This window comes from Protopterus annectens, chromosome 9.part0 (genome assembly GCF_019279795.1).
Source record: "Protopterus annectens isolate FY-2018-M chromosome 9.part0, PAN1.0, whole genome shotgun sequence".
NCBI classification, from domain to species: domain Eukaryota; kingdom Metazoa; phylum Chordata; order Ceratodontiformes; family Protopteridae; genus Protopterus; species Protopterus annectens.
This window is the reverse complement of record NC_056743.1, coordinates 1,907,995,411-1,908,020,993: the sequence shown is the minus strand read 5'-3', so window position 1 is coordinate 1,908,020,993 and position 25,583 is coordinate 1,907,995,411. Positions and strand designations below refer to the sequence as shown.

Below are 25,583 nucleotides of genomic sequence, written 5' to 3'. Positions count from 1 at the left end.
GATTGCCATCTGTGTAGGAATGATCCTGCTGGTGGTATGTGTGTGCTGCTGCAATCCCCTGCATGAAAAGACTGATTAAAGACTTTATAGACATGTCAGTTTCAGAAACCTTATGCCAAGGTGATGAACTTGAAGAATTGCTGAAAGATTGAAAATGCTTTCATAAGTTTAAACTGAATGACTCTCTTAACTGCAAATCCTGAGTAGGAAGAGGTTAGGGGAAGAAACAAAAAAACTATTTATGCTCATTTTGAAAGTAGAATAAAAGTATTAAAAGGGGGGAAATGTTAGAAAAATATGTATTAGTAATATGCATGCTTAGTGCATTCGAATTTTGTTCACACTGCATGAATCTGCACAGCTATTAGAAACTTAACAAGAAGCATTTGATTTCTGCTAAGGTCATGAAAATAATAAGTTTCATGTCCTGAGACTGAGTTATTGATTTTCTGCTTATGCCATGAGAAAGTACACAGCTGCTAGAAGCTTTGATAAAAACACAATGGATGCTTGAAAGTATAAACCGTAGTCAGCATTACTTAAGCTAGAAATGTACCTTGAATCTAGGCAAAATGTAACACATATATTAGAACTGCACAATTGAAGAATTGAAAGTTTGTGGTGGGCTAAAATAAGCCCCGAGGCCAGGTTGTTTTTCTCAAATGTTTTGTAAATCAGCAGTTATTCTCAACTAGTCAGCAATTAGTCTAGTAACATTTTCTGTAGAACAATACAGAAAGCTGTGTCTAACTATGTCAGCAATTGAAGTAACATTTCTGTGTGACATGGAAAGAACTGTATAAAGATGCCATACTAATTATTAATGTTCAGACAAACCATTCTGCCAGCATGCTTTGTCTCCTTGCTGTAAGTTAATAAAGGGTGCCTTGCTTGAACCTTTAGTGAATTGGTCTTTGCAGTTTTTTCCTTTGACAACCACCTTTCACAATGGCAGGGTTTCCCTACGCACTAACCCCTCCTTTATGCCCAAAGTAGTTAATGAGCTTTCCTTAAACCAGTCTATTCACCTACCCACCTTCTTCCCCTCTCCTACTAACCTCGTAGAGAGGATCCTGCATTCCCTAGATGTACATAGGCAACTGAGGTTCTACTTGGACTAAACCAAGTCTTTCAGAAAATCTGACCAACTGTTTGTTTCCTTCCATCCCAGGTCCTTGGGTAAGGCAGTTTCCAAACAAACTATCTCCTCCTGGATCAGAAAATCCATCCTTTTTTGCTGCTCTCATCATCACAAACCATTGCCTCAAGGAGTGCGAGTGCATTCTACCAGAGGCATGGCTACCTCTAAGGCCTTCATGAAAAGACTAGACACAGCTTCCATCATGGAGACAGCCACCTGGTCCACAGTCCATACTTTTCACCAAGCACTACAAGCTGGACCAGGTCTCTAAGGCCAGAGTAGGATTTGCCAGGGCAATCCTGCAAGGATTCCTAGAATCCTCCACCTCGGCCTCCTCCCAACATTCCTACTAGCTGTGGTACTCTCCCACAGTATGAATACTGCAACATGGGAATAGAAGGACATAGAATAGTTGTGTAAAATCTTACCACAACCATAGATGTCCTTCTCTTCCATGTTGCAGTATTCCTTTCCACCCTCCATCCCCCAGATATCCTCTATCTTCTCTAGGGTATACCCTCACTGCAGGACACTCTTTGCAGCCTTGCAAGGACATTTGCTTTTGCTTCTCCTTTGCCCTATAGTCTCTTCTCTGGGCTTCAAGTTCTAAGGTCTGTGTGTGCCGACGTCACATTTATACTCCAAGGTATATGGCCCTACATGTGACATACCATGCACCTACAGCAGCCAGGCTTAAGCTTTTGTATAGGAGCCGACGTCAGGTCACCTGAGGGCTGGAAATCCCACAGTATGAATACTGCAACATGGAAGAGAAGGACATCTATGGTTATGGTAAGATTTTACACAACTATTCTTTGTTGGTTTCTGATCTATCATGACCCTTCTTGGTTTCTGATCCATGAGATGAACCTGTCACTTGCATGCATTTTAGACAATATGAAAGCAAACCTCCCTGGTCTGTCTTTTATGACCCTTACCTGTCGGGCAGCCCTGTGTAGGCAGGCATAACTTTTTGTTGTCTACATGGGCAAAAGGCTTTTCTTTACTCTCTTATACTCTACATACCATTTCCTTCTTCCGAAGACTCATCCTCTCACTCGGCTCCAGGCCCTTCGTGCTTCCGTAGAAAGCTGTCCAATCAGACTATCCTGTTTAATGTGGCATTTATCCTTAGCTGCTGAGCAAACATCCTTCAAAACTAACTTACACATTTCCCACCTGGTAAAGACTGACATAATTTTGCACTATAAAATGATTAATCTGTGTTGTGATGAACTCTCTATCTTCACCATGCAGATGGAGTAGGGCGTCAACTCTTCACTGTTTTTCTGATGGTGGACCCCCACTAATGAAAATGCTGTTTTCACAGAATTGTTATCTGAATTGGTCAAGGAACTATTGCTAATGATAGTCCCCCTACCCCTGAACCAGAAACAAGTCAATAGTCAGTTCTGCTGTGTGACTTGCCACTAGGTAGCAAGAACCAATGATCTGTATGCTTAAAATCACCAAGTATCCACCAGACCAAGACCCTTCAGAAACTCATTGATGACAATTTCAGCTGTTTGATACCTTAACAGCATTAATGGATAGTATGTATTTGAGAAATAATACTGACTAATCAATTAATCAACTAATCAACTGCAATGCAACACAACAATATCAGACAGATAAATGTCCTGCCCTGATGTTAGTCACCTCTGGGAGATAAAATTAAACATTGTAGAAAGTCACTGCCAGCTAAGCACTGTCTGAAAACTAAGATGACACAGTCAAACCAATACTGTGTTGTGCTACCAAGTGTGGATATAGTGCCTTGTAGTACATGTTGCAGCACACACCTGCACATGAACACAGAGGAGTCAAACTACCAGTAAGCACAATTTTTTAGTGAACCAATTACTTAGGTCTATAGTGACTGCCCCCTAGACTTCTGTTTGCTGGCAACTCTTGCTGTGTTATTTCTCACTCTGCCTCCAAAGAAATGGTGCAAGAGTTTCACCACAGTGCTGGTTTTCAGCTAAGACTATGCACCATTGTTGCTTGGGCTGGGGATCCTCAGATCCTTTCCCTCCATCAGTTTTTGCTCCATCTCAATCAAAAGTACAAATCTTTTGGTTGTCTCCACTGTGAACAGCTGCTGGGACACATTTCCTTTATAGACTCTTAGGAGTGCCCACTCACTCACTCATCCATTCTTCAGCCTGTAATGTGACCACAGCGGCTGGCATTCCCCCACTCTGAATGGCCACATACCTGTCTAGTGGCATAGGCACATTTAGCCTACCTTCTGCCTTCTTGTTAAAAGGATTAACCCAAAGCTAGATCCTGACTAGACGTGATCTGGAAATGGGTTTGTTGAAAATGCAAAACAGAATCGGGGGCATCAAATCCATGCCAGCAACTGTGTAGCTAGTAGCTAATGCCACAGGGTAGCAAAATATGGAAGATATTACTGTTGCAGTACAGTTCGCATACTGCTGCAGACTGTTGCATAACAGTTCGCGTACTGCTGCAGACTGTTGCGTAACAGTTCGCGTACTGCTGCAGACTGTTGCGTAACAGTTTGTGTACTGCTGCAGACTGTTGCGTAACAGTTCACGTACTGCTGCAGACTGTTGCGTAACAGTTCGCGTACTGCTGCAGACTGTTGCGTAACAGTTCGCGTACTGCTGCAGACTGTTGCGTAACAGTTCGCGTACTGCTGCAGACTGTTGCTTACTCTATATTATCTCCTAATAGAAGTTCTGAAATGGATTTTGCAGATTCATATCTAAAACTCTTACCTTTCCTTAGTCTTGGACAAGATACGCTCCTGATGTGCGAAGTTCAGAACTCTAAAAACAACTTGTTTGGGCAGCTTGTTTGGACCTGGTTGAGGCATCAATGAGTGGTGCACCACCCTCTCAATAACAATGTCATCAGGAAAATTTAACACTGCCTTTAATTCTGTCTGCAGGAAAGCAGCCATCCTTCTGTGACTTCTTTCAGATCAACTAAACTTAAATTATTGTGCCCATGGTACTTTTAATGACAGGGCTTCCTGCTGGTAGTGGGCCTGGGCTTGCTTGCATTTCCTGGAGTTGGAATGTTTGAGACAGCCTACTCTACAAATGCCTTAAACTTCTTTGGAGTCACCCTGTGGGAAATATGCACATCATAATGGTAATAACACCTCTAATAATAATATACATTTATTAACCTGGTAAGCCCACTGAACAACACAGTTCAAGGTCACACAGTAAGCAAATGAAGCCTGAGCGAATCGAAACTACATTTCACAGCCATAATCTTCTGGATAATCTGCCAGACATAACCTGTACTGGGCAGTTCACAACCCTCTGCATCAGCTGTCAGACTTGACCCCTAAAAAGACATACATGACCTGTAAAAAGATATAAAGTGTTCCACCTGCATGGCTTCTGAATGCCACCAGCTTTTTAAAATGTATTAGTGTTTATTAAAGCATTCAAATGAGGTTTAAGGTATCAAACAGCAAATATTCTTGTTTGGCAGAGTCCTTTTGATTTTTTCTTTTTTTTTTTTTTTTTTTTTTTTGCTTCTGTGGGACCCATTTTGGTTCTTCTCTAGAAATAAAAGACTTAGATACCCATGACTGCATTTTTTTCTGTCTTTTTAGAAATGGTAAATTTCAGTTTTGTGTTATCCAGTAACATTTGGTTTAATGACATGGCTAGGTGGTCCAGTTTCTCATCTGCTGAGTTAACTAACACATTACAAAGATTCATAACTACATTGTCCTTCTGTTCAGCTGGACCCTCAATGATTCTGTTTTTTCTAGCCTAATTTAGCCCAGACTACAACCATTCACCATGGTGCATGAGGTTTAACAAATAGTTACTCTTTTGTAGAAAGCATGCAGTCTTATTGAAAACCATGGTTTCATAAAGTACTTTATGGAGCTTGCAGAGCTTCTGAATTAAGCTGACATTGCTGTGGTGGTTAACTCTGCCCCCCCTGGTGGAGAGGTTCAACACTACTCTGAAGACCCTTTTGAGTGTCTGCCCACTAGTTCAGGCATGAGTGGGGCAAGTACAAAGACTTCTCAGTTTCCTAGACCCTTGTCCAAATTATAGTACAAAGCTAAGATAAGAGATGTTAAAATGTAAATGTTGAGCTTCTGTTGGCCTGGAAACTAAATAAGAGGTGACAAGAATGATGTAATCTGGGAGGGGCCAGCAGAAATGTTTGTTAGTGATTTTAAAAGTTATTTCTCAGAGGAAAGTCAGAGCATTTGTCTTGAACATCCAACATCATCAGCACTGTCTTGCTCTATATGTGTTTATCTTGGAACTGTGTTTTCTCTTAGAAATAGCTAGGAAATAGGACAGTTGTTTTTTCTGTATTGTCAGAACTATTCTACTGTATTATTTTAAGCATTTATCTGTGATCTGTGAACTCTTGATTAGCACTGTGTAGTGAGAAGTATTGTCTTTTGTTTTTATTATTTATTATTAAATATTTTTAAACCTGTAAACTGTGGCTGTTTTGTGTAGAGATAATTTAAGCTCTAAGAGTACACCGCATGTGTTTAGTGATACTGGCCAAGCCACTCCAATAAGCCTTGACTGTTCAGTTGCATTTACCATTTGAATAATAATATTGCACAGTAATAATTTGACACCCTTTTTTAAGCGCTTTTTTAGTAGTTGATAAATATTAGTGGGTGGTGGAGGTAATTTCTATTGTATAGTCTGGGTAAAAGGGGCACAGCTGGAGAACCTGTGCCACCCTTCCACAGGAATGTCTGTGTGGATGTATATAATGCTTATCTCAAAGTGTGTGTGTGTCTCAGCTACTTGGGAAGTGACACAAAGCACTAGCTGGACAATGAGGGTGCTGGCAGTTTTAGCTTGCCCACTAGGCTGAGATCTTGACCCTATAGCTGTGCCAGTGGGGAGTCTTACTAGGCACCTGGAGAGAAAGGGAGAAACCAGTCCCAGACTGCCTGTGATGTCTGTGTGCTCTTAAGGGGAAATTGTACTTTACTGTGTGTGCATTTGTTATCCTCCCCTATGTGGATGCCCCTCACTGGTGTTAGTGGTGAGGATTGAGGCTCCTTGATTGCTGGTCCAGTGCACGGGTATCACATATTAATTGTTTGGCCGTGGTGGGATATCCGTACCACATATTAATTGCTTGGCAAATACTAACTGGCTTGTAGTGGTGTGGTTAGTGTGAATTCCTGTAGCTTGTGTACAGTGATCACTGAAGGTGTTTTTGTACTCTAAATCAGCCACACAGTGAATACTCAGAGTTCAGATCACAATTGTTTTATTTCATTTGTTAGCTTAGTAATCGGGGAGAGCAGGCAAGCATGTCAGCAGAGGAGTACAGAAAGCTGACAAAGAGCCAGTTGGCTGAGATGTACTAGGCTAAAGGACTGGTGCAGGGAAACTGGACTAAGGCAGACATGAGTGCAGCTTTGGTCACAGCTGCATCAGAACACAGCAACCAGGAGGATGATCAGACTGACCGTGGAGATGTACAACACTCAGGGAATGGACAGCTCAACCTTTGTGCAGAGGACTTAAAAATCCATCTGGAGCTAAAGAGACTTGATTTGGAGGCCAGGCATTTGGAAATGGAAGTTGAGGAAAAGGAGTGGCAGAGGCAGCATGAAAAGGATATGCTGACTCTTCGTCATAGTCATAGGGGTAATGGGGAAGGGGGTAACCGGACCCCAGAAGCACAAAAGGTCAGTAAATTTCTTCCACAGTTTAAAGAGGGGATAATTTTGATAGTTTCATTCATATATTTGGGAGGGTATGTAAACAGTATGATGTTGTCCAAAGGCTCTGGGTACGGTTCCTGTCCCCCTTACACCATGGTAAAGCTGTAACTGTGTAGTCTAAACTTGCTGATCATGAATGGTTTGATTATACTGCTGTTAAGAACTGTTTGTTATAATTTCTTAAGCTAACACCTGAAATTTATAGGCAAAAGTTTCGTGAGCATAGACACAAGGCAGATGAAAGTGTGTGTGAATATGTTGCTGAACTAGGCACTTATTTTCATAGGTGGGGGAATGGATGTCAGGTCACCTCTTTTGAAGGGCTGGTAGACCTTTTGGTGAGGGAACAAGCCCTTAGCACTTTGCCTGAAAACATGAGGATCTGGTTAGTTGATAGACAATGTACTACTTCAGATGAGTTGGGGAAGAAGGGAGACCTATACCTAGCAAGCAGGGCATCCCTGCACAGGAAGGCACCCCCAATATTGCTCATGGGTCTAAAGAAACCCATGGTGGGTAGCCTAGACTACCCTAACAGAATCTTCCAGTAGCAGGGGAAGCTACTAGTCCAGATAAATGTCCAGGACCTAGGGTTAAATGTTTTGACTGAACCAGTGGGGCCATGTGCCATACAGATGTCCATGGAGGCAAGGTGAGGCAGCCAGTAAGGTGGAAAGACAAAATGCCAATAGTAGGTTGTCTTGGGACAACAAGGGTACCAAACTACCACAAGAGGTTATATCTTGTTGTAGTGAATGGCAAATAGGTCATTGCTAAGAGAGACAAACCCTCTGACATAACCATTGTAAAGCCTGCAATGGTTACAGAGGAGCACTACTTGCTTGGGCAGTCTACTCCAGTCAGAGCTTTAGGAGGTACCCCATTTCAAAAACCTTTGGGTAGGGTTCATCTTGACTGGGAGGATGGAAAAGGAAACCAGCAAGTAGCTGTGTTTGAGGATATCCCTGCAGATGTCTTGATAGGGAATTATTTTGATAATGCAGTACCATGTACTCATACAGTTGCATGCAATCAGGCTTGGAGACAAGCATGCGAGTCTGGTATCCTGGGGGAGACCTAGACAGACCGCATACTTGCAGCCAGGACTGGTGAGGTGGTTACTTCAGGGAGGGAGCTACCCTGTAGCAGTGAGACTGAAGGTGAGCCAGAGCTGCTTATGAGTACTAATGTTTCCTTGGACAGAGTGACTGCAAAGGTAGAGGTGAGTAGTAGTACCCAGGCTGACAGTGGGACACCACTGTCCGAGGATGCTAGACTTCCTGTGGAAGGGGAGCTGGGAAGGGTTACAAAGAGAGTTGAGACAGGCTCAGCTCTCAGACCCTAAATTGCAAGGCCTGAGGCAGGTAGCTAGTGAGACACATTATTCTCAAGGGAAGGGGGATTCTGTATACTGGGACAAAGGGTTACTGTATAGAGAGTGAAGCCCTGAGGGAGGGCTAGAAGGTAAGAGAATACAGCAGTTGGTAGTGTCTAGAGCCTACCATCTGGCGCTTCCAGCCATAGTCCATGATATTCCCTTAGCAGGTCATATGGGCATAAAACATACAAAGAGACTTATTATGTGGAATGTCTACTGGCCTGGAATTTCCATAGATGTAACAGGGTACTGCAGGACCTGTGAGCAGTGCCAAAAGGTAGGCAAGGCAGGCGACAAGGTGAGAGCTCCTTTGATGCCTTTTTCTGTGATTGAGAAGCCATTTCAGAGGATAATTATGGATATTGTCGGGCCTCTGAGTACACCAAGCTCCACAGAGAAAATGTATATCCTAGTGGTAGTAGATTTTGCTACAAGATACCCTGAGGCAGTGGTTTTGGCCTCTATTGAGGCAGAAAAAGTGGCAAATGCTTTGTTAGAGTTTTTCAGCAGAGTAGGTTTGCAAAGACAAATACTGACTGACAGAGGTGCCAATTTCATATCAGACCTGATGGCTTGTCTGTGGAAGTACTGTGGGGTGAAGCACCTGAAGACAACCCCCTACCATCCCCAGACTAATGGTCTTGTTGAGATATTAAACTCTACAATCAAGTCCATGCTATGGGCATTTGCAGACCAGTTTAAGAGGGAGTGGGACAGATATTTGTCCCATCTGCTTACAGAGAGGTTCCCCAGGAATCCACTGTTTTTTCACCCTTTTAATTGCTGTATGGGTATAGGGTGAGGGGACCTCTAGATGTAATTTGAGATGAGTGGGAAGGTGATTGTGAACCTCACAAGGAGTCTGTTGTGGCATATGTCCTAAAACACAGGACAAGGCTCAGGGAACTCCTGGGCTTGGCCCAGGAGAACCTGGCAGAAGCCCAACAACAGAAAAAGGTATGGTATGACAGGAATGCTCGAGCTAGAGAGTATGCTGTAGGGCAGCAGGTAATGGTTCTCATTACTGTCAGACACAACAAGCTGCAAGCAGCTTTGGAGGGACCCTACAAGGTGGTAAGAAAGGTAAGTGATGTTAACTACATGATAGAACTGCTAGGCAGGAGCACAAATTGTACCATATTAACATGATGAAACCTTACCATGATAGGGAGGCCCTTGTGCTGAACATCTGCAGTGGATTGTAGGAGGAGTCTGAGGGGGAAATCCAGTGATTGATCTCGGTGAGGCTCAGACTGACACCTCAGTAGAAGGAGTAGCATAGTCCCAGGAGCTCTCTCTTACCCAGGTTCGAGAAATCCGAGCAGTGTTACAGGAGTTTGGGGACATGTTCACTGGGAAACCAGGTTGCACCCACCTGGTGCAGCACCAGGTGGATTCAGGCACCAAAAAGCCTATTAGGCAGGCCCCTTACAGGATGCCTGAGGAAGCCAAACATACTCTGAGGGAGGAGATACAGGAGATGTTGGAACTAGTGGTAATTCAGAGTCCAACAGTCCCTGGGCTCCCCAATGGTGCTGGTGCCAAAGAAAGATGGCAGCACCAGGTTCTGTGTGGACTACTGGAAATTATAGTCAGAGTCAGATGCTTACCCCATGCCTAGGACAGATGAGGCCCTAGAGCAGCTGGGTGGGGCTAAGTATTTTACAACCATTGATCTTACCAAGGGTTACTGGCAGGTGCCCATGACTCCCAGTGCTAGAGAGACGTCAGCCTTTGTGGCTCCTCTTGGCTTGTATGAGTTCACAAAGATGCCCTTTGGGATGAAAAATGACCCAGCGACTTTCCAGTGGCTGGTAGATCACATCCTAGCAGGAGGGTTTGCCCTTGCTTATCTAGATGATATTGCCATCTACAGCCATTCCTGGCTAGAGCACCTTCAACATGTCAGGGACGTGCTGGGCAGACTACAGAGGGCAGGATTGACCATTAAGCTGAGCAAATGTCAGGTGGGTATGGCAGAGGGTTTCTACCTGGGACATAGAGTTAGGGAGTGGTAAGATCAGACCAGAACCTGCCAAAGTAGAAGCCATTCAGGCATGGCCTGCACCCGTTACCAAAAAGTAATTGAGGGCATTCTGAGGGACAGCAGGGTACTCAGAAAGTTTGTCCACAGTTATAGTACCATAGCTGCTCCCCCTCACAGACCTAACAAGGAACAACAGGCCAGATAAGGTAGTGTGGACCACAACATGTGAGCAGGCATTCCAGAAGCTTAAAGGGTTGAGAGGGTGGCCTAATGGTTAAGGTGTTTGCCTTACAAATGCAAGGTACAGGGTTTGAATCTCACAGGGGATAATTGGCTAGGCTTAAAAAATGGCTAGCAAGGGCAGTTAGCCTAGTACTAATCTATGAACCTATGAATCTATAAGAAATGGGAGGACCTCCTGTCCAGTCCACAGTCCAGTCCAGATTACAGCAAAGAATTTGTTATGCAGGTGGATGCTATGAACCATGGGGTGGGGGCTGTACTTAGCCAGATTTCTTCAGAGGGGGAAGAGCACCCAGTGGTTTATCTCGGTCATAGGCTTCAACCCAGGGAGGAATGCTATGCAGCTGTAGAAAAGGAATGTCTAGCCATAGTGTGGGCACTACAGAACCTTCAGCTTTATCTGTATGGAAGAAATTCACTGTAGTGACAGATCACAATCCCCTAACATGGTTACACAGTGCCAGCTAGCAAAATGCCAAGTTGCTAAGATGGAGCCTTGGGTTGCAAGCATATGATATGTCAGTGCAGCACCGCAGTGGGATTAGCAATGCTAATGCAGATGGACTCTCAAGACAGGGAATAGGGTGAGGTATACTCAGATAGACCTAACCCTCTCAAGCAATATTTCGCAAGGGTCAGTTGAAAAACTAGCTTGAGTTCTCCGGGGGGGGGGGGGGAATATGTGAAGGCTGCCAGCCTAGCTAGATAGAATTTTGTAGATAACTCTGTCATTTGTAAATATTAATATAAGCCACAGGCTTGTTCTCTTAAATGGAAGAAAAATGGTGTTAAATGTGGAACTGCAAAAATGTAACCACAGTGCACACTGCTGGAAGAAAGCTGATAAGCAAAGAATCTTGTAACTTTGATCTCCAGACCTCGGAGTCGGTCTGTCTGGGCTAACACATTCTTTCTATTGTTTTAACGTGAGGAATAATTACTAGAGTGTACATGTAGAATGTCTTTTATTGTAGCTTCCTGCAGGGCAAGATAACAAAAGAGATGTTAAAAATGTAAAGTTGAACGTCTGTTGGCCTGGGAACTAAATAAGAGGTGACAAGAATGATGTAATCTGGGAGGGCCCAGCAGAAATGTTTGTTAGTGATTTTAAAAACTATTTCTCAGAGGAAAGTCAGAGCATTTGTCTTGAGAATACCCAACATCACCAGCACTGTCTTGTTCTATGTTTGTTTTTTCGGCTTTTCCTGGTAAGGGGTTGCCACAGCGGAACTCCAGTCCGCTAATGATTGGCAGTTGATTTTTATGGTGCAGAGTTGCCAGTCTGATGCCCAACCTTCAGCGAAGGCACACCCATTCACACATGTCTTTCGGAGGCCACTCTACCGTGGGGAGGACATGCAGACTCCACACAGAAGGCACTCCCCACACACTAGCTGAGAATCGAACTGGAGAACCTCTTGCTGTGAGGCAACAACGCAACCGCTGTACCACCGCATCTTACAAGTTTATCTTAGAACTTTGTTTCTTTCTTAGAAATAGCTAGGAAATAGGAAGATTAGACAGTTGTTTTTTTTCTGTATTGCTGTCAGAACTATTCTACTGTATTATTTTAAGAATTTATCTCTGATCTCTGAACTCTTGACTAGCACTGTGTAGTAAGAAGTATTGCCTTGTGTTTTTTTTTATTTATTAAATATTTTTAAATCTTTAAACTGTGTCTGTTTTGTGTAGAGATAATTTAAGCTCTAAGAGTACATTGCATGTATTTAGTGATACTAGCCAAGCCACTCCATAAGCCTTGACTGTTCAGTTGTACATAACCATTTGGATAACCATATTGCATGGTAATAATTGGACACCCTTTGTTAAGGGCCTTTTTAGTAGCTGATAAATATTAGTGAATGGTGGCAAGTGGTACTACTGTATAGTCTGGGTAAAAGGGGCACAGCTGGAGAACCTGTGCCAGCCTCTTCTTGTATATAACTCTTATCTCAGTGTGTGTGTGTGTGTGTGTGTGTGTGTGTGTGTGTGTGTGTGAGCTACTTGGGCAGGGAGACAAGGCACTGGTTGGATAGAGAGGGTGCTGGAGGTCTTTAGCTTGCCCATTAGGCTGAGATCTAGACCGTATAGCTGTGCCAGTGGGGAGTCTTATTGGAGACCTGAAGAGAAAGGGAGAAACCAGCTGCAGACTGATTGTGATCTCTGTGTGCTCTTAAGGGAAATTGTACTTTACTGTGTGTGTATTTATTATCCTTTGCCTGTATGGACGGCCCTCACTGGTGTTAGTGGTGATGCTCCTTGATTGCTGGGCCAGTGCACAGGCATCTCAATTCCCACAAGAGTTTGTTGTAGAATATGTCTTAAACCTCAGGACCAGGATTAAGGAGCTCATGAGGCTGACAAAGGAGCCACTAGTACACCCACAACCACAGTAAGAGACCTGCTATAAATAAACCACCAGGGCCCAAGAATATACTTTTGGGCAGGAGATGTGATACTTATACTTGTCTGAAACAATAAGCTACAGCCAGCATGGGAGTGTCCTTTCACTATCGTGAGAAAGGTATCTGATGTAATTGGTTGATTTGCCAGGCAAGTCTGACTGCTATGTGCAGCGGGTTGCTAGAGGAATGAGGGGAGGATCTTGATAGACCTTCTCAGTGAGGCTCAGTTTGACCGCTGGGTGGATTAGGTTACTAGAGGAATGAGACAAGGATCTTCTGACAAACCTTTTCAGTGAGACTCACCTTTTCACTTCAGTGAAAGAGGTAGCCTTTCAACACCCGTCTTACTCAGATGCAGAACATCTGAGCAGGACTACAGTAGTTTGGAGGTATGTCCATTGGTAAACTGGGGGAGGGGGAGGCACCTAACTGGTGGGCCACCATATGGAACTAAGGACCAAAAGACCCAACAAATAGGTTCCTTTTAAGGACCTGGGTGAATTCAGTAAACTACTCAAAAGAGACTCCAAGAGATTTTAAGTCTGTGAGTAATCCAGGAATCCATAGGTTGATAAGTGATTAGTAAGCTAAAGCCTAAACATGCTTCTCAAATGTATGTGACAAGTTTTAGGATCATAGGACGTTACTAGGCTAATGGCCTGAGGGCCCTTATAAGCCTAACCAAATGTACCCTTGTTACTACAATCAGCACCTATTGCCCCTATCCAACAGGGACACACGTGAAACCCATGAGTGAATTTACGGTTACCCATCCAATTGTCTAGCTTGCGTTTGAAGAGGGCCAGTGAGGTGCTCCATTTGATGTGAAGTGGGAGTCTATTCTAAAGGTGTGGTAACCTATGGGAGACAAATCTGTCCCTCCCGCAGGTTCCAATGATGTCACATACCAGGTTTAGATCCTTAGAGTGAGTAACCCATATGCCAATTTACTTGTGGATGTGGAGCATTTCCAATAAAGCAGGTACAGAGATCACCTTGTATGCAAGGCAGAGCTCACCTCTGAGTAGTCTGTATGAAACGGAATAAAGTGAAAGTGATTTCAGCTGATCCACATAGGATAGCAGCTGAAGACCTTGAATTTTCCTTGTGAGTAACCGTTGTGATCTCTCCAATTGCTGCAGGTGCTTTGAAAATACATACCAAAAGGGGCATTGTACTCAATTATTGGTCTAATGAGTGAAGAGCACAGGGAGGTGATAACTTACCCTTTTCTCGAGGCAATGCCCTTAATTATTAGATGAGCCATATAGAATGCCCTTCTTACCACTGTGGAAACATGGTGATAAAAGGCAAGGTTGCTGTCAACCTGATTGCCCAGATCTCTCACCAATGAGCGCATACTTCAGGTATTGCCATTGATGTGGTAATTTGCAGGAACATTGCTCTTACCAAAAAGGATGATAATATATATTTTAGCACTGAGTTTGAGGCCATGATGTTAGCACCAGACATTTTTGCTTAAGACCTTCTTAAAGGATGTTGACATTGTTTGGAGATTGTGTGACCGCACCCAGTTTGCAGTTGTCAGCAGACATTGTCAGCCACAGTCCCTTGGTTTTAGGTTGTACTTTGGAGAAATAGATTCCAAGCAGTAGAGGTCCCAACACCAATTCCTGTGGAATGCCATTGGTTACGGGTCTGCTGTTGCAGGTGCATTCCTCTATTTTGACTATATGGGTTCTATCAGTTCGCAACCCACCTTATGATGTAAGAGTTGATATCTAGCTGTGAAAGTTTGATACCTTAGGGTTATTTTGCGAGGTATATGTACATTTAGTATTTATAGGCTGTCTGTGTCTTAACAGTGGCAGAGGTGATAGATCAGGGTAAATGTCCGATTATCCAGAAATCCCTGGCTCACTTGTGTTCTTTGTAGACTATGGGAACTAGGTGGTCTCAAGAGTCCGATACTTACTACCCGCCTAGGACAGATGAAGCCTTAGAGCATGCAGATGAGGTTAGTGTCTGATCACTGTTGACCTTTGAGACCGCAGCAAGTGAGTTTCCAGCCTTCGTGACTGCTTTTCAATTTTATGAGTTCCCAAAATGTCCTTTGAAATAAGATATGTTCAAGTGATTTTTCTAAATTCGGTAAATTGCACAGTAACAGCAGCTGCAAACTATGCTCTTGGGTACCTTTTTAATGTAATCTACAGTTGGTTCTAGCAGGAACATATCCAACATGTTAGGGAGGTGTTGAGCAGACTAAAATGGCAGGTTTAACAAGTTAGGCTACCCAATGTCCGTTAAGAATGGTAAAAGTGTTTTGTCTGAGTTAGAGTGGGCAAAAAGGAGGGCATGTGTATAGTTCAGGCTCTCCAGGAGCTTCAGTCCTATGTGTATGACAGTTACATAAGGCCAGTGCTCAAAAATACTAAGCTTCACAGAGGGAGCTTGGGATTACAAGCAACTTTGTCTTTAATAAACCTAAACACCTCTGGCGTGAAGTCAAGCTGCCCACTGCACAAAAATCCTCTCTAATCCTAATGCAGACTAATCAAGGACCACTCCCCCAATTTGACTCAGTTTGCCAAAGAAGTTAGCCACCCTCCCCAAACTATCAACATCATCCCCATGTCCCTCTCCTCGAGCCCCCCCCCCACATCATCCATCTTTCTATGTGAAAATACAGAACTCCGTAACCTGCTTGAAGACATGCACAGACTCATCCCCAGACCAAGTTCACATCTTTCCCTGGATTATCTACCTTTGCATAGAATTTTTAATCCAGCCTCATCATCATGTTTTAACCTTTGCCTGACATAAAATATAATGGCAAGCATCTGGAAAACAGCACTCATTACTTACTTCCCTGCCCAAATGATCTAAACCTCAGAACACCTTGCACTTTCATTCTGTTTTATCCTACCCACTCTTGCCAAGAAACTGGAAAACAACTTTCAAGCTACATTCAGCAGTACCATTTATTTACTCTAAAACAGTATGTATTCTATAGAGGTCACAGTACAATGGCAGCACTTTGGTGCCAAGCTGACACTATTTGTCTCAACATGGCTGAAATGGTAATTTGGCTGGAGCAATATTTACTGACCTCACAAAAGCCTTTCATCTAATCAAACACCAAATCCTTCTTCTTTTAAAGAACATTAGTATTAGCAGTACATCCCTCACCTGCTTTCAAGAAATTTTATCAAATGTATTTCAAAGTTAAATTAGGCCCTTCCTTCACTGAACCCATACCTCTTTCAATGGGAGTGCCTGAACGTTTTATTGTAGCTGATGTTTACTTCTCTGTGTTCATTAATAAACTGCCACTTGACAGTATAGTTATTTAAATACTTACTACAACAGTAGATGCCTGACGTTTCACTGTTGCAGTATATGCCTTACTAAAGGGGTATCTTATGAAGGATAGATGGACATCCAGTCAGCATACCAAAGCCTTAAACCCTTCCATATGCCATGCATCACACACATGTTCGAAGTCCATGATGTAAGATACACAAGTGATGTATGAATGCCTAATCCTCTGAATTGTCCCAGGAGAACTAGAGCAACCCAAAAGGAACGAAAGAAAAAAATGTGTATACAGAAAAGGGATAAAGAATGGCCCTTTGAACAGAGGGTAAAAAAAAAACAGAGAAAAAGAGGAGGGATTGAGGGAGGGGTGGAATTATACAGTAGTGAAAAGTAAGACATCGGCTTTTGTGGTGAATTCTTACACAATTGTACTATGTTCTTCCTTATAACTGTTGTAGTATTCCTTACTAAAGGGAGAGTTCAAAAACTTCCTTAAAGGACAGTATGATGAAGCAACTGATGAATCCTCCAGAAATACATGAGAATGACCCTGGCAAAACCAGCCCTGGTTCTAGGCTCTTCATCCACCTTTGGTCTTCCGTGGTTGAAAAGGATGTGCACTGATAAGAAGTAAAAATGCAAAACCCATGGTGAATAACACCCCTACCGATGTATGCAAACAGTCCTGTTCCAATCATTTGATACTCAGAAAGTCTTTGATTGGAGCTCTTTGGGTCAAGTCATAATTGTGGGCTAATATCTTTTCATTTCTACAATTCTGATCATTCCTAAGCAGGGGGCTTTCTCTGTATTTGCATGAATATTTGTAGTTTGACTTTGCTCACTATGCTGGGATTTCCTAGCTGAAAAGATAAAGCTCTTGGAGGGAAAATAAATCTCAGTACCTGTCTGTCCAGAGCCCTTTGTTTGTCCAGTGGTGGTGACACCACTGTGGTATGTTAGAGGTTTTGAGTTTGAGTCCCAAATGAGACCTAATGTTACCCTTTCACTTCCCTGGTTCTGGTAGTGCCTAAGCAGGGTGGACTTCTCTGTATTTGTGTTTGTAATTTGACGTTAGTCAACATACTGGTGGTTTCCTAGTTGAAAGGATAATCTGTGAATTACTTTAACCAATGTATGCATAAATGATGCACTTATTACCTCTAGTGATGAAAGGGATGACAGTGGAAAGGGTCAAGAGTACAAAGTTCTTTGGTGTTCATATCATGGAGAGCTTATCCTGGTCAGTCCATGTATCCAGCACAGTCAAAAAAGCTTGGCAGTGCTTGCACTTTCTAAGGAAACTTAAGAAGGCAAAATTACCAAGCACCATACTTCAGACCTTTTATAGGGGCACCATTGAAAGTGTCCTGACCAACAGCATTACAGTCTGCTATAGGATCTGTAACAATCAAGATTGGAAGTCTCTCAAGAGTTGTAAGGTCAGCAGAATCACTGGCAGCTCCTTTACACCTATGGGAGATCTACACAAATGCCACTGCATCGACCGGGCCAAAAAGCTTTCCAGCGATCCAACGCATCCTGCCAATGGTCTGTACACTCACCTGTCCTCAGGCAGGAGATACAGAAGCCTGCATTGTAAGACCACCAAACTAAAAAAGTTTCTTTCCACTCTCCATTAGACTGTTGAAGTATTTGGAAAAACGAACCATAACGTCTGTTAAATAACCAGCCTATCAAGGGGCTTATTTTATGGATGTAAAATAACTAAGTGCAATACTAAGGTAGCTCACCTACACACTGAAGGACTGTAAAGTGCATTATACAAACTGTGCAATATTTCAGTCTAATCGTAGATATGCTGCTATTGTTTCAATTTTACTTTGACAATATTACCTTCATATTGGTCCTTCTCTTCCTTATCTGCCGTTCTGGGATGGGTGTGGGTCACTGCTGTCCTTCTATACTTACTATTTGCTATTTATTACATTTCTACTGTGATATTTTATTATTTTTTTTCTATCTACATGTGCAACTGTTTCCTGCATTGAGAATGAAGCACTGTAATTTCATTCAGCTACCCTGCTGTGTAGTTCTGAATGACAATAACGTTTTCTTTGACTTTGACTTTGACTTATTGTTTAAAACACATTGCAAATTAGGGGTAGGATCATAGGAGGTTACTAGGCTAACAGTCCTAGAGCCTGTTTAAGCCTAGACATTCATTCCCCAATTTTCCCGTTAATCAATGTCCACAGCCTAGAAAGGCTTTGGTATAGGCCTGTTGCTTAGGGCATGTATAAACTGTTTCTATCCATAAAGGACACAGGCGACAAGCCGGATGTAAATTTGAGATTTCCCATCCATTGGTCCAAACTGGATTTGAACAGATTTAAGGAAGAGCTGTGTTTCACTTGAATGGGGATTCTATATCAGAGAAGCAACAATCTCCGACACACACCTATCCCTCCAGCTTGTTTTGTTTGTCACAGATGAGGTTTGGATGCTTAGATCAGGTAATTCTAATGCTGTTTCTGTAGTGAATATGTATCCGATACATCAGGGCTGGATCAGAGAATGCCTTCTAGGTTAAGCATAGATCTCTCTTCAGTACACCTAGCCTTTATGTAGTGGACAGCAGTTGTTTTACTGTGGAGAATGGCAAAAGAAACTTAACTGATGAACTGTACTAAATGTTTTTCACCACATGCCCGCTGTGGTGCAATGGTTAGCGTTGTCGCCTCACAGCAAGAGGTTCTCCTGTTCGATTCTCGACTGGAGCTCCTTCTGTGTGGAGTCTGCATGTCCTCCCCGTGGTTGAGTGATAAAGACATGTAGGTAGGTGCGTGCGTGAATGGGCATGCCTTCTTTGAAGGTTAGGTGTCAGGCTGGCAACTCGACACCATAAAAATCCACTGCCAATCATTAGCGGACCGGAGTTCTGCTGTGGCGACCCCTAACCGGGAAAAGCCCAAAGACTAAATGTTTTTCACCATGTATCCTGATTTTGTTTTCTGTAGTATTACCATACAAATGCATTCTTTGTTTTCTTGGACCCCAAAATATACTGATGAGGTGCCGTACTTTCACCATTTTGTTTTATGGTCAAAGGTCCTCTTTATGTTGCAGTGTGTTTCCTTACAGGATTACATGTCAGAAACAGACTGTGGCCTGTCTATTCAGCCACTTCTAGCGAGATCATTGGTATGTCTGTTTTCTTGGTTGTCTTCAGAATAGAATAAGTGAAATGAGTTCCTTTGCTTTTTGATAGTTGAGTTTCTAAATTGTATTTTATGGTACATTTGAATGTTAGGTTTGAAAGACGACAATGTAGTTTTTTTTATTCAAGGTCGGAACTGTAGTTGAATACAAAGTCTACATTTGGTCACTTTATCACTTTAAATGAATAAAACCAGTGCTGAAAGTCCAGCCCATCAAGAATGAATGAATTAATAAATATATTTAACACCCATATTAATTATCATGCAAGACATAAGCACACGTCATGTAGAACACCCACTGACCATGCAGCTAGAGTACTAAAACTAGATTCAGTCACCTGTTTACCTTTGTTTTCAGAAAGTTATAAATATCTTGTGTACACTCCACCTCCCTTATTTAATGACTTGCCATGATGTAACAAGCCCATCCCTCTCCATCCATTTTCAATATCCACTTTGTTTATTTCAGTGCTTTGGGAAGTCAGATCCTGTCCTAGCAAACAATGGATGCAAGTCAGAAACTGAACAGTAGCTTGTGTCAAAATGCAAATCAAACACTCCACACCTCCCCCAACATGCTCTCTCTCTCTCTATCTCTCACTCACACACACACACACACCCCTACATGAAATTTGAACATTTACCAGTTTACCTTCCCAATTGTCTCACAGATGTGGGAGGAAACTGGAAGGCCTTACAAAAATTAAACACTGCAGTGGAAACCAGCAGAAAGCAACTTTTTGTTTTAAAGTATGTCTCTTCTGTTGTTCACAGGATAAAAGATAAGTGTGGTAGTCACCCAGCCAACCTCGATAGCATTGGACGAAGGCCCTCGCTGCACTCAGCACAGTCGGACAGCAATCTGCAGTCAGGTAAAGAAATGCAGTGTCTGCAGGACTAGAGACCCTGCAAAAAAAAATAAAAAATTACACACTCCAGGAATGTAGTACCAGTACTAAACAATGACAGCTGTAGTAATGTTTATTGCATTGTTTAATGGCTCTGCATGTTCGTATTTAATGCACTACTTTGTTACTGTGTATTGTTTAATGTTTTATACTAATGTCTGTATTACATTTTGTATTATTATTGTTGTCTGAAGTACATTCACCCAGCTAGTTGTGACCCCGAAGGACCCTTCATTCCTGTTTGGGAATCCCCGTCATCCCTCCTATCCCTGAAGAAAGTTGGATGGGTTGGAGCAAGCTAGTGCTCCTCGGGGTGGCCTACCGTCTGCCTTTGGGAGCACCCCCTCCCCTTTGAACCCCCAGTCTCTGCGTTCCAAGGTGAAGTTTGTCTTTGCATGACAGTTTTACCTCAGCTGCACAGTACAAACTTCCTATGCCAATGTGGACATGGCCAGCAATGCAGATATGGCCAGCGGGGAAGTCCAATAGGTGAACATGAGTGGTGATCCAGATCCACCCCCACACACCAGGCTGCCTAAACCTGTAATGGGCACTCACTCATATCCTCCCCTGCCAGATCCTACAGGCTTCTGAGTTGCTACTGATACTCAGGTCACCTGCAGCATAGCTTGGGCTTCATCTTTCTATACTAGTGTTGCCTGAGGCATTGCTTATTAATGGAACTTCTTTGTTTCTCAGATAACCAATTGTTCATTTGTATAAGATCAATATTCATGATGAGAGAAGGCACGATTACTTTGCCGTGTGTAGAAACTGCTGTTCCACTGTCTTGTTCTGATTGCTTTACTGCCGTTGGTTATTGGAGGGGGGTATATGAGAGTAACATGTATTAAATGATGACAAAACTGCACAGATCGAAAGAGAGAACTAAACTGCTAAAGTCATCTCACTGACCATTATTGCATCAAGTTATTAGATTTCAGAAATCCAGTGTTTTTACTTCCTGCAAAACTTTCTTGATGCCTTTGGTTGTTTTTCTTTGTTTTTCATATTGAAACCAAGACAGATGTTAATAGGTTAATTTTGTATACACCCTTTCCTTGTTTCAGGTCCTTGTTAATTGTTGCATTTTTCCTGACACCTGCACATGCAGCAGCCACTTTTGACTTGCAGATCTACTGTTTGTTTATAGTATTTCACAGTGTTTCTTGTCTGCAGAAGATTTGACTTGCCTTTTGCCTCTCTCATTTAAAAAAAAAAAAGTTTCCCATTCTGAGCACCATGCATTACCTTGTCGACTGACCATGTTTCATGAGTTTTCTCAGAGCAAATGACATCACATTCCAGGGAATGTAGCCTTAATATCTATCTTAAGTGCCCCCATGTAATCTTCTGTGTACTTGTCTAGTCTGGTAGTTTGAATCCCACAAGGAGTGGATGTGACCATCACTGCTGGCCACAGTGCACTCCATCCTGTTATTAATTTTGTAACAAGGTCGATGCATGTATGATATTAATAGATCTAATGCAGCACATCCTTTCCCCTTGCACATGTCATGGGTATAGGGTTGCACTTGGCTGGCACTGGACACTCTCAGTGAATATCCCATTTCTGTGATAGCATGTTCATTGACATCAGTGATGGACGTTTTTAACTTCACTGTGCTCCACCCACCGGGTGCTGTCATCTGTTATCTTCCCTTCCCAGTTTATTAATTTCTGCTGGACTCTAATGCTGTTCTTTCCCAGTTCAGAGGACTGATATAACAGCCCAGTACTGCAGATGTATTCTCTGTGTAACTGCAAAAATTGTGAAATATTGATGCTTGCAACTGCAACACAAGTGACCCTCAAACAGTGAAGAGTCAACATTTTTACCGACACTGACCCTTGAAAAACAGCCTTATCTGATCATGTAGCACAGACAATTAAAGGTATGAGCTGTTAGCTGGCAGCTTCCTGTAGTCCAGAGTTTGATTTCTCAGCTTCCATTGGCTTTCTGCATGGGTCTGAACAAGTCACTTATCCAGACATTAATCTGGGGTATTTTGTCAGTTGGGCTAGGTTCCATAATGGTCTCCTGAACTGCATGCCTTGTAAATACCTTTGAAGTTATAAAGTAATCAGTCAGTAATTGTACTGGGGGGATTCATCTCTGTTCTTGTATTAAAGTTATGAAAAATGTCTTTATACAAGTTATGAAACAGGTGGTCATTCTGCCAGGTACTTTTGGTTTCTGTCACTTCAATTATTAAAATTTCCATTTAAGGCTGGCGACACTTTTGATGTCAAACACAGATTACAGTGCCTGTGATATGAATCTGCTTTTCATTGCCAATCATATAACGGTTTTGCTTTATTTGGAATTCACTGTGTATGTTGTGCTCTGCTAAGAGCTTATATCATGAGAAAGGCAGGGTGCACAAATGCATTGAGAAGGCACCACACATTTATGTATGTAAGGTGATGTAATGATATGTTTTGAGTGACAGGTGTTTGATTTTTCAGGTATGAGGCAGAGTATGCAGCTTGCTACAGCAGACCAGTTTACTTCTCCGCCTTCTCCAGTCTATCGAACAGGAAGTGAACCCAGTCTGTCACCTCACAGTTTCCAGCAGAAACCAGTTGAACAAGGTGTAAGCTCAGCACTGAGGGGATCCGATGGGCAGCTTCATTCTAAAGCCCCACCAAAGCCTCTACGAGTTCCATCAATCATTGTAATGACTCCATCAGTAGAGGATGAGCAACTGGCAAACACCTACTGTGAGCTTGTGCCACGAGCACCACCAATGGTAGCGACTCACGTGGACAGGCTAAGGGTTGAAGAAAAATGGAAGAGCAGAATTCGCATGACTGATACTAACTTTGGGTTCCTGGATTTAGACTCTGCACCATCATCCCTGGGAGTGTTTCAAGAAGAGAATGGGGAAGCTGGAGAGGAGGATGAAGATTCTTTTGTACGACCAGTTATTGAAACAGCTTCTTCCTTTAAAGTCAGTCTCTTTAACTCTTTGCTTTTACCTCCTGATAACAAGCCTCTGGAGCAGTCAACCCTGAAACGTGTAAAAGAGATTTTTGCAGGAAGTAGTGTAAGGATTACTGCCCTCCATATCCTTAAACTGGACTGTCAGGTGGGCCTTTTCAGTAATTCTCCATTCTCATCTTTCGTATAGTGGGCACTCACTTAGAAATCTAACATCATGAGTTGGTTTTCCACAGCTATGGCTAAATGCCTGAGAATCTGTAGACTAGTTTATTTTAGTTCACTGTGACCAGTATTTTGTATTATATGTGCGTATGTTACACTGTGTACTTTGTGTCTCTATCCTCAGTGTCAATGCATTACACACAAAGTTGCAGTTTGATTTTACTGCAAATGAACAGTAAAAGAACCACAAATTATGGAAAAACAAAAGCAGAAAACAGAAATACAAAATATGAAAACTGAAATTATTAAAAAATGTTCCTGGAGTACCACCATGCAGTTACGCTAAACTCGGGTTTTCAGTCATAACCGTTTGCTTTTACTCCAAGATGGTGTCACATCAAGCTAAGTATAATTATTGTGCTGTTTAATACTGGTGTTCTGAAGTAATCTGAGTTTGTACCTTCTGTCACTTCAATTTTTGAGCTTTTGTTTTTCATTTGTAATTTTTATGATTTGCAATAGAACCATGGATTTCTTCACCTTTACTGTACCTAAAATTCCTTTTATTAGGGCCTCGTCTTCATGACTACACTGAAATGGAAACGTTAAATGATAATCATTTCAGGCCGGTTTTACTAACTACTGTGAATGTTTGAGTGCAGTAAGAGTTCAGTAGCAGAAACTCTTCTGAACTTGTGCAAACTTAGATGCAGACTGTTTTAATAAAAAGCTACTATGTTTTTTTATCATCACACACACACACACACACACACACACACACACACACACACACACAAAATAACTTAGACTTGCAGTACAAAGCAGAAAGAACTCGATGAAAACATGGCAACCCCCATCCTGGACTAAGGATCCAAACTGTTGGGATCAGAACCTGTGGACAACATGGCCATCCTATTCCCAGCATGCAGTGGTGTTAGCAGCAGAGTGTCATCACTGAGTAATGGTTCTATCTCCCATCCCATACAAATGAAGTGGACAATGCCCTTCGGACAGCCATGTGACAGCTGCCATAACCCCATCTCCCATGGCCATCATATTCACAGCGTGCAGTGGTGGTAGCAGCAGATGGTCATCACCGAGTAATGGTTCTATCTCCCATCCCATACAAATGTAGTGGAAAATGCCCTTGGGACAGCTGCCATATCCCCATCTCCCATTAACTGAGAAAGTTTGGGCTTTGTAGATATAGTGTACCAAATTAAGTATTGCCGGCTGCTAAGATGGACACTTTAAAAGTTTGCTAAAAGGCACTTAAAATGCTAGTACCCACCACCAGCTGTCCAAATATAGCTCCAAAACCTTGACTGCTATACTTGCAAAGGGTTACTGCAACTCTGTACCACTTGACTAGCAATGAGGTGTACATTTATGAAGGTTTAGTATATAAATATTGTAGTCTTTTCAATGTATAATATTTTCAGCTCCCTGTTATTTTTGGTGTGTTCAGTTTTTGAAACGTGTGGGGTTTTTTTCATTAGTTTAAAAGCTCCAGGGGCCATTCATTACTTATCTCAGTTTTTCATTCCTTACAGGACTGGTGTCAGTCTGCAGACTCGCATAGAGAACCATGGTGTAAGGGTGGGATTTTTAAGCCCTGTATTTCTCACCTCCACTGGTGCATATGCTGGACATACCTCTGAATTGTACAGATTTTCGTACAGTGTCCAGATTTTTGTCTCATATTTTTGGTCTGTTTTTCATAAAATTGTGGTTTTCTGGCAAATTACTGGCAAATAATTAAAGACTGAAGTTTGAAAATAATGACAGATATTTGAGTTTCAGATTTAATAACCTTCAGAAAATTTGTGCTAATGCAAAACCTGATATTGTATCAACTTTCTAAGCATGTAAGAGCAATATTTAATAATTGTCCCTATTTTGGGCCTTTGTTTCACTGTATTTGTGGCTTTGTATAGGTTTCTTGCTCTAAGAAGTTGAGAGGTATGATGCTGGAGCGTCCTTATGGAAGTGCCCAAGTGCATTTTACCTTTGTACCACTCTGAATTCCGTCTGTCTTTACTCCTTCTATTTGTTGTCTGACGTCTGCATCCCTCACTGAGGGAAAGGTGTGCTGCTATGTTACGCAGACCTTCTCTTTGTTGTCTGATGTCTGCATCCCTCTAATCCTACACTGAGGGAAAGGCATGCTGCTATGTTACGCAGGCCTTCTCTTTGTTGTCTGATGTCTGCATCCCTCTCATCCTACACTGA

The 25,583-nt window shown here is 42.4% G+C and overlaps 1 protein-coding gene across 3 annotated transcripts in view; it reads left to right on the top strand.

Moving 5' to 3' along the window:
- LOC122812315 (breast cancer anti-estrogen resistance protein 3 homolog) overlaps positions 1-25,583 on the top strand; it is a 697,444-nt gene that overhangs the window by 198,700 nt on the left and 473,161 nt on the right. For all 3 annotated transcript variants that reach the window (XM_044084719.1, XM_044084717.1, XM_044084716.1), the window contains exons 4-5: positions 20,109-20,206; positions 22,712-23,334. In XM_044084719.1, the coding sequence (XP_043940654.1) occupies positions 20,109-20,206; positions 22,712-23,334 (721 nt within the window). The remainder of the gene's footprint in view (positions 1-20,108; positions 20,207-22,711; positions 23,335-25,583) is intronic.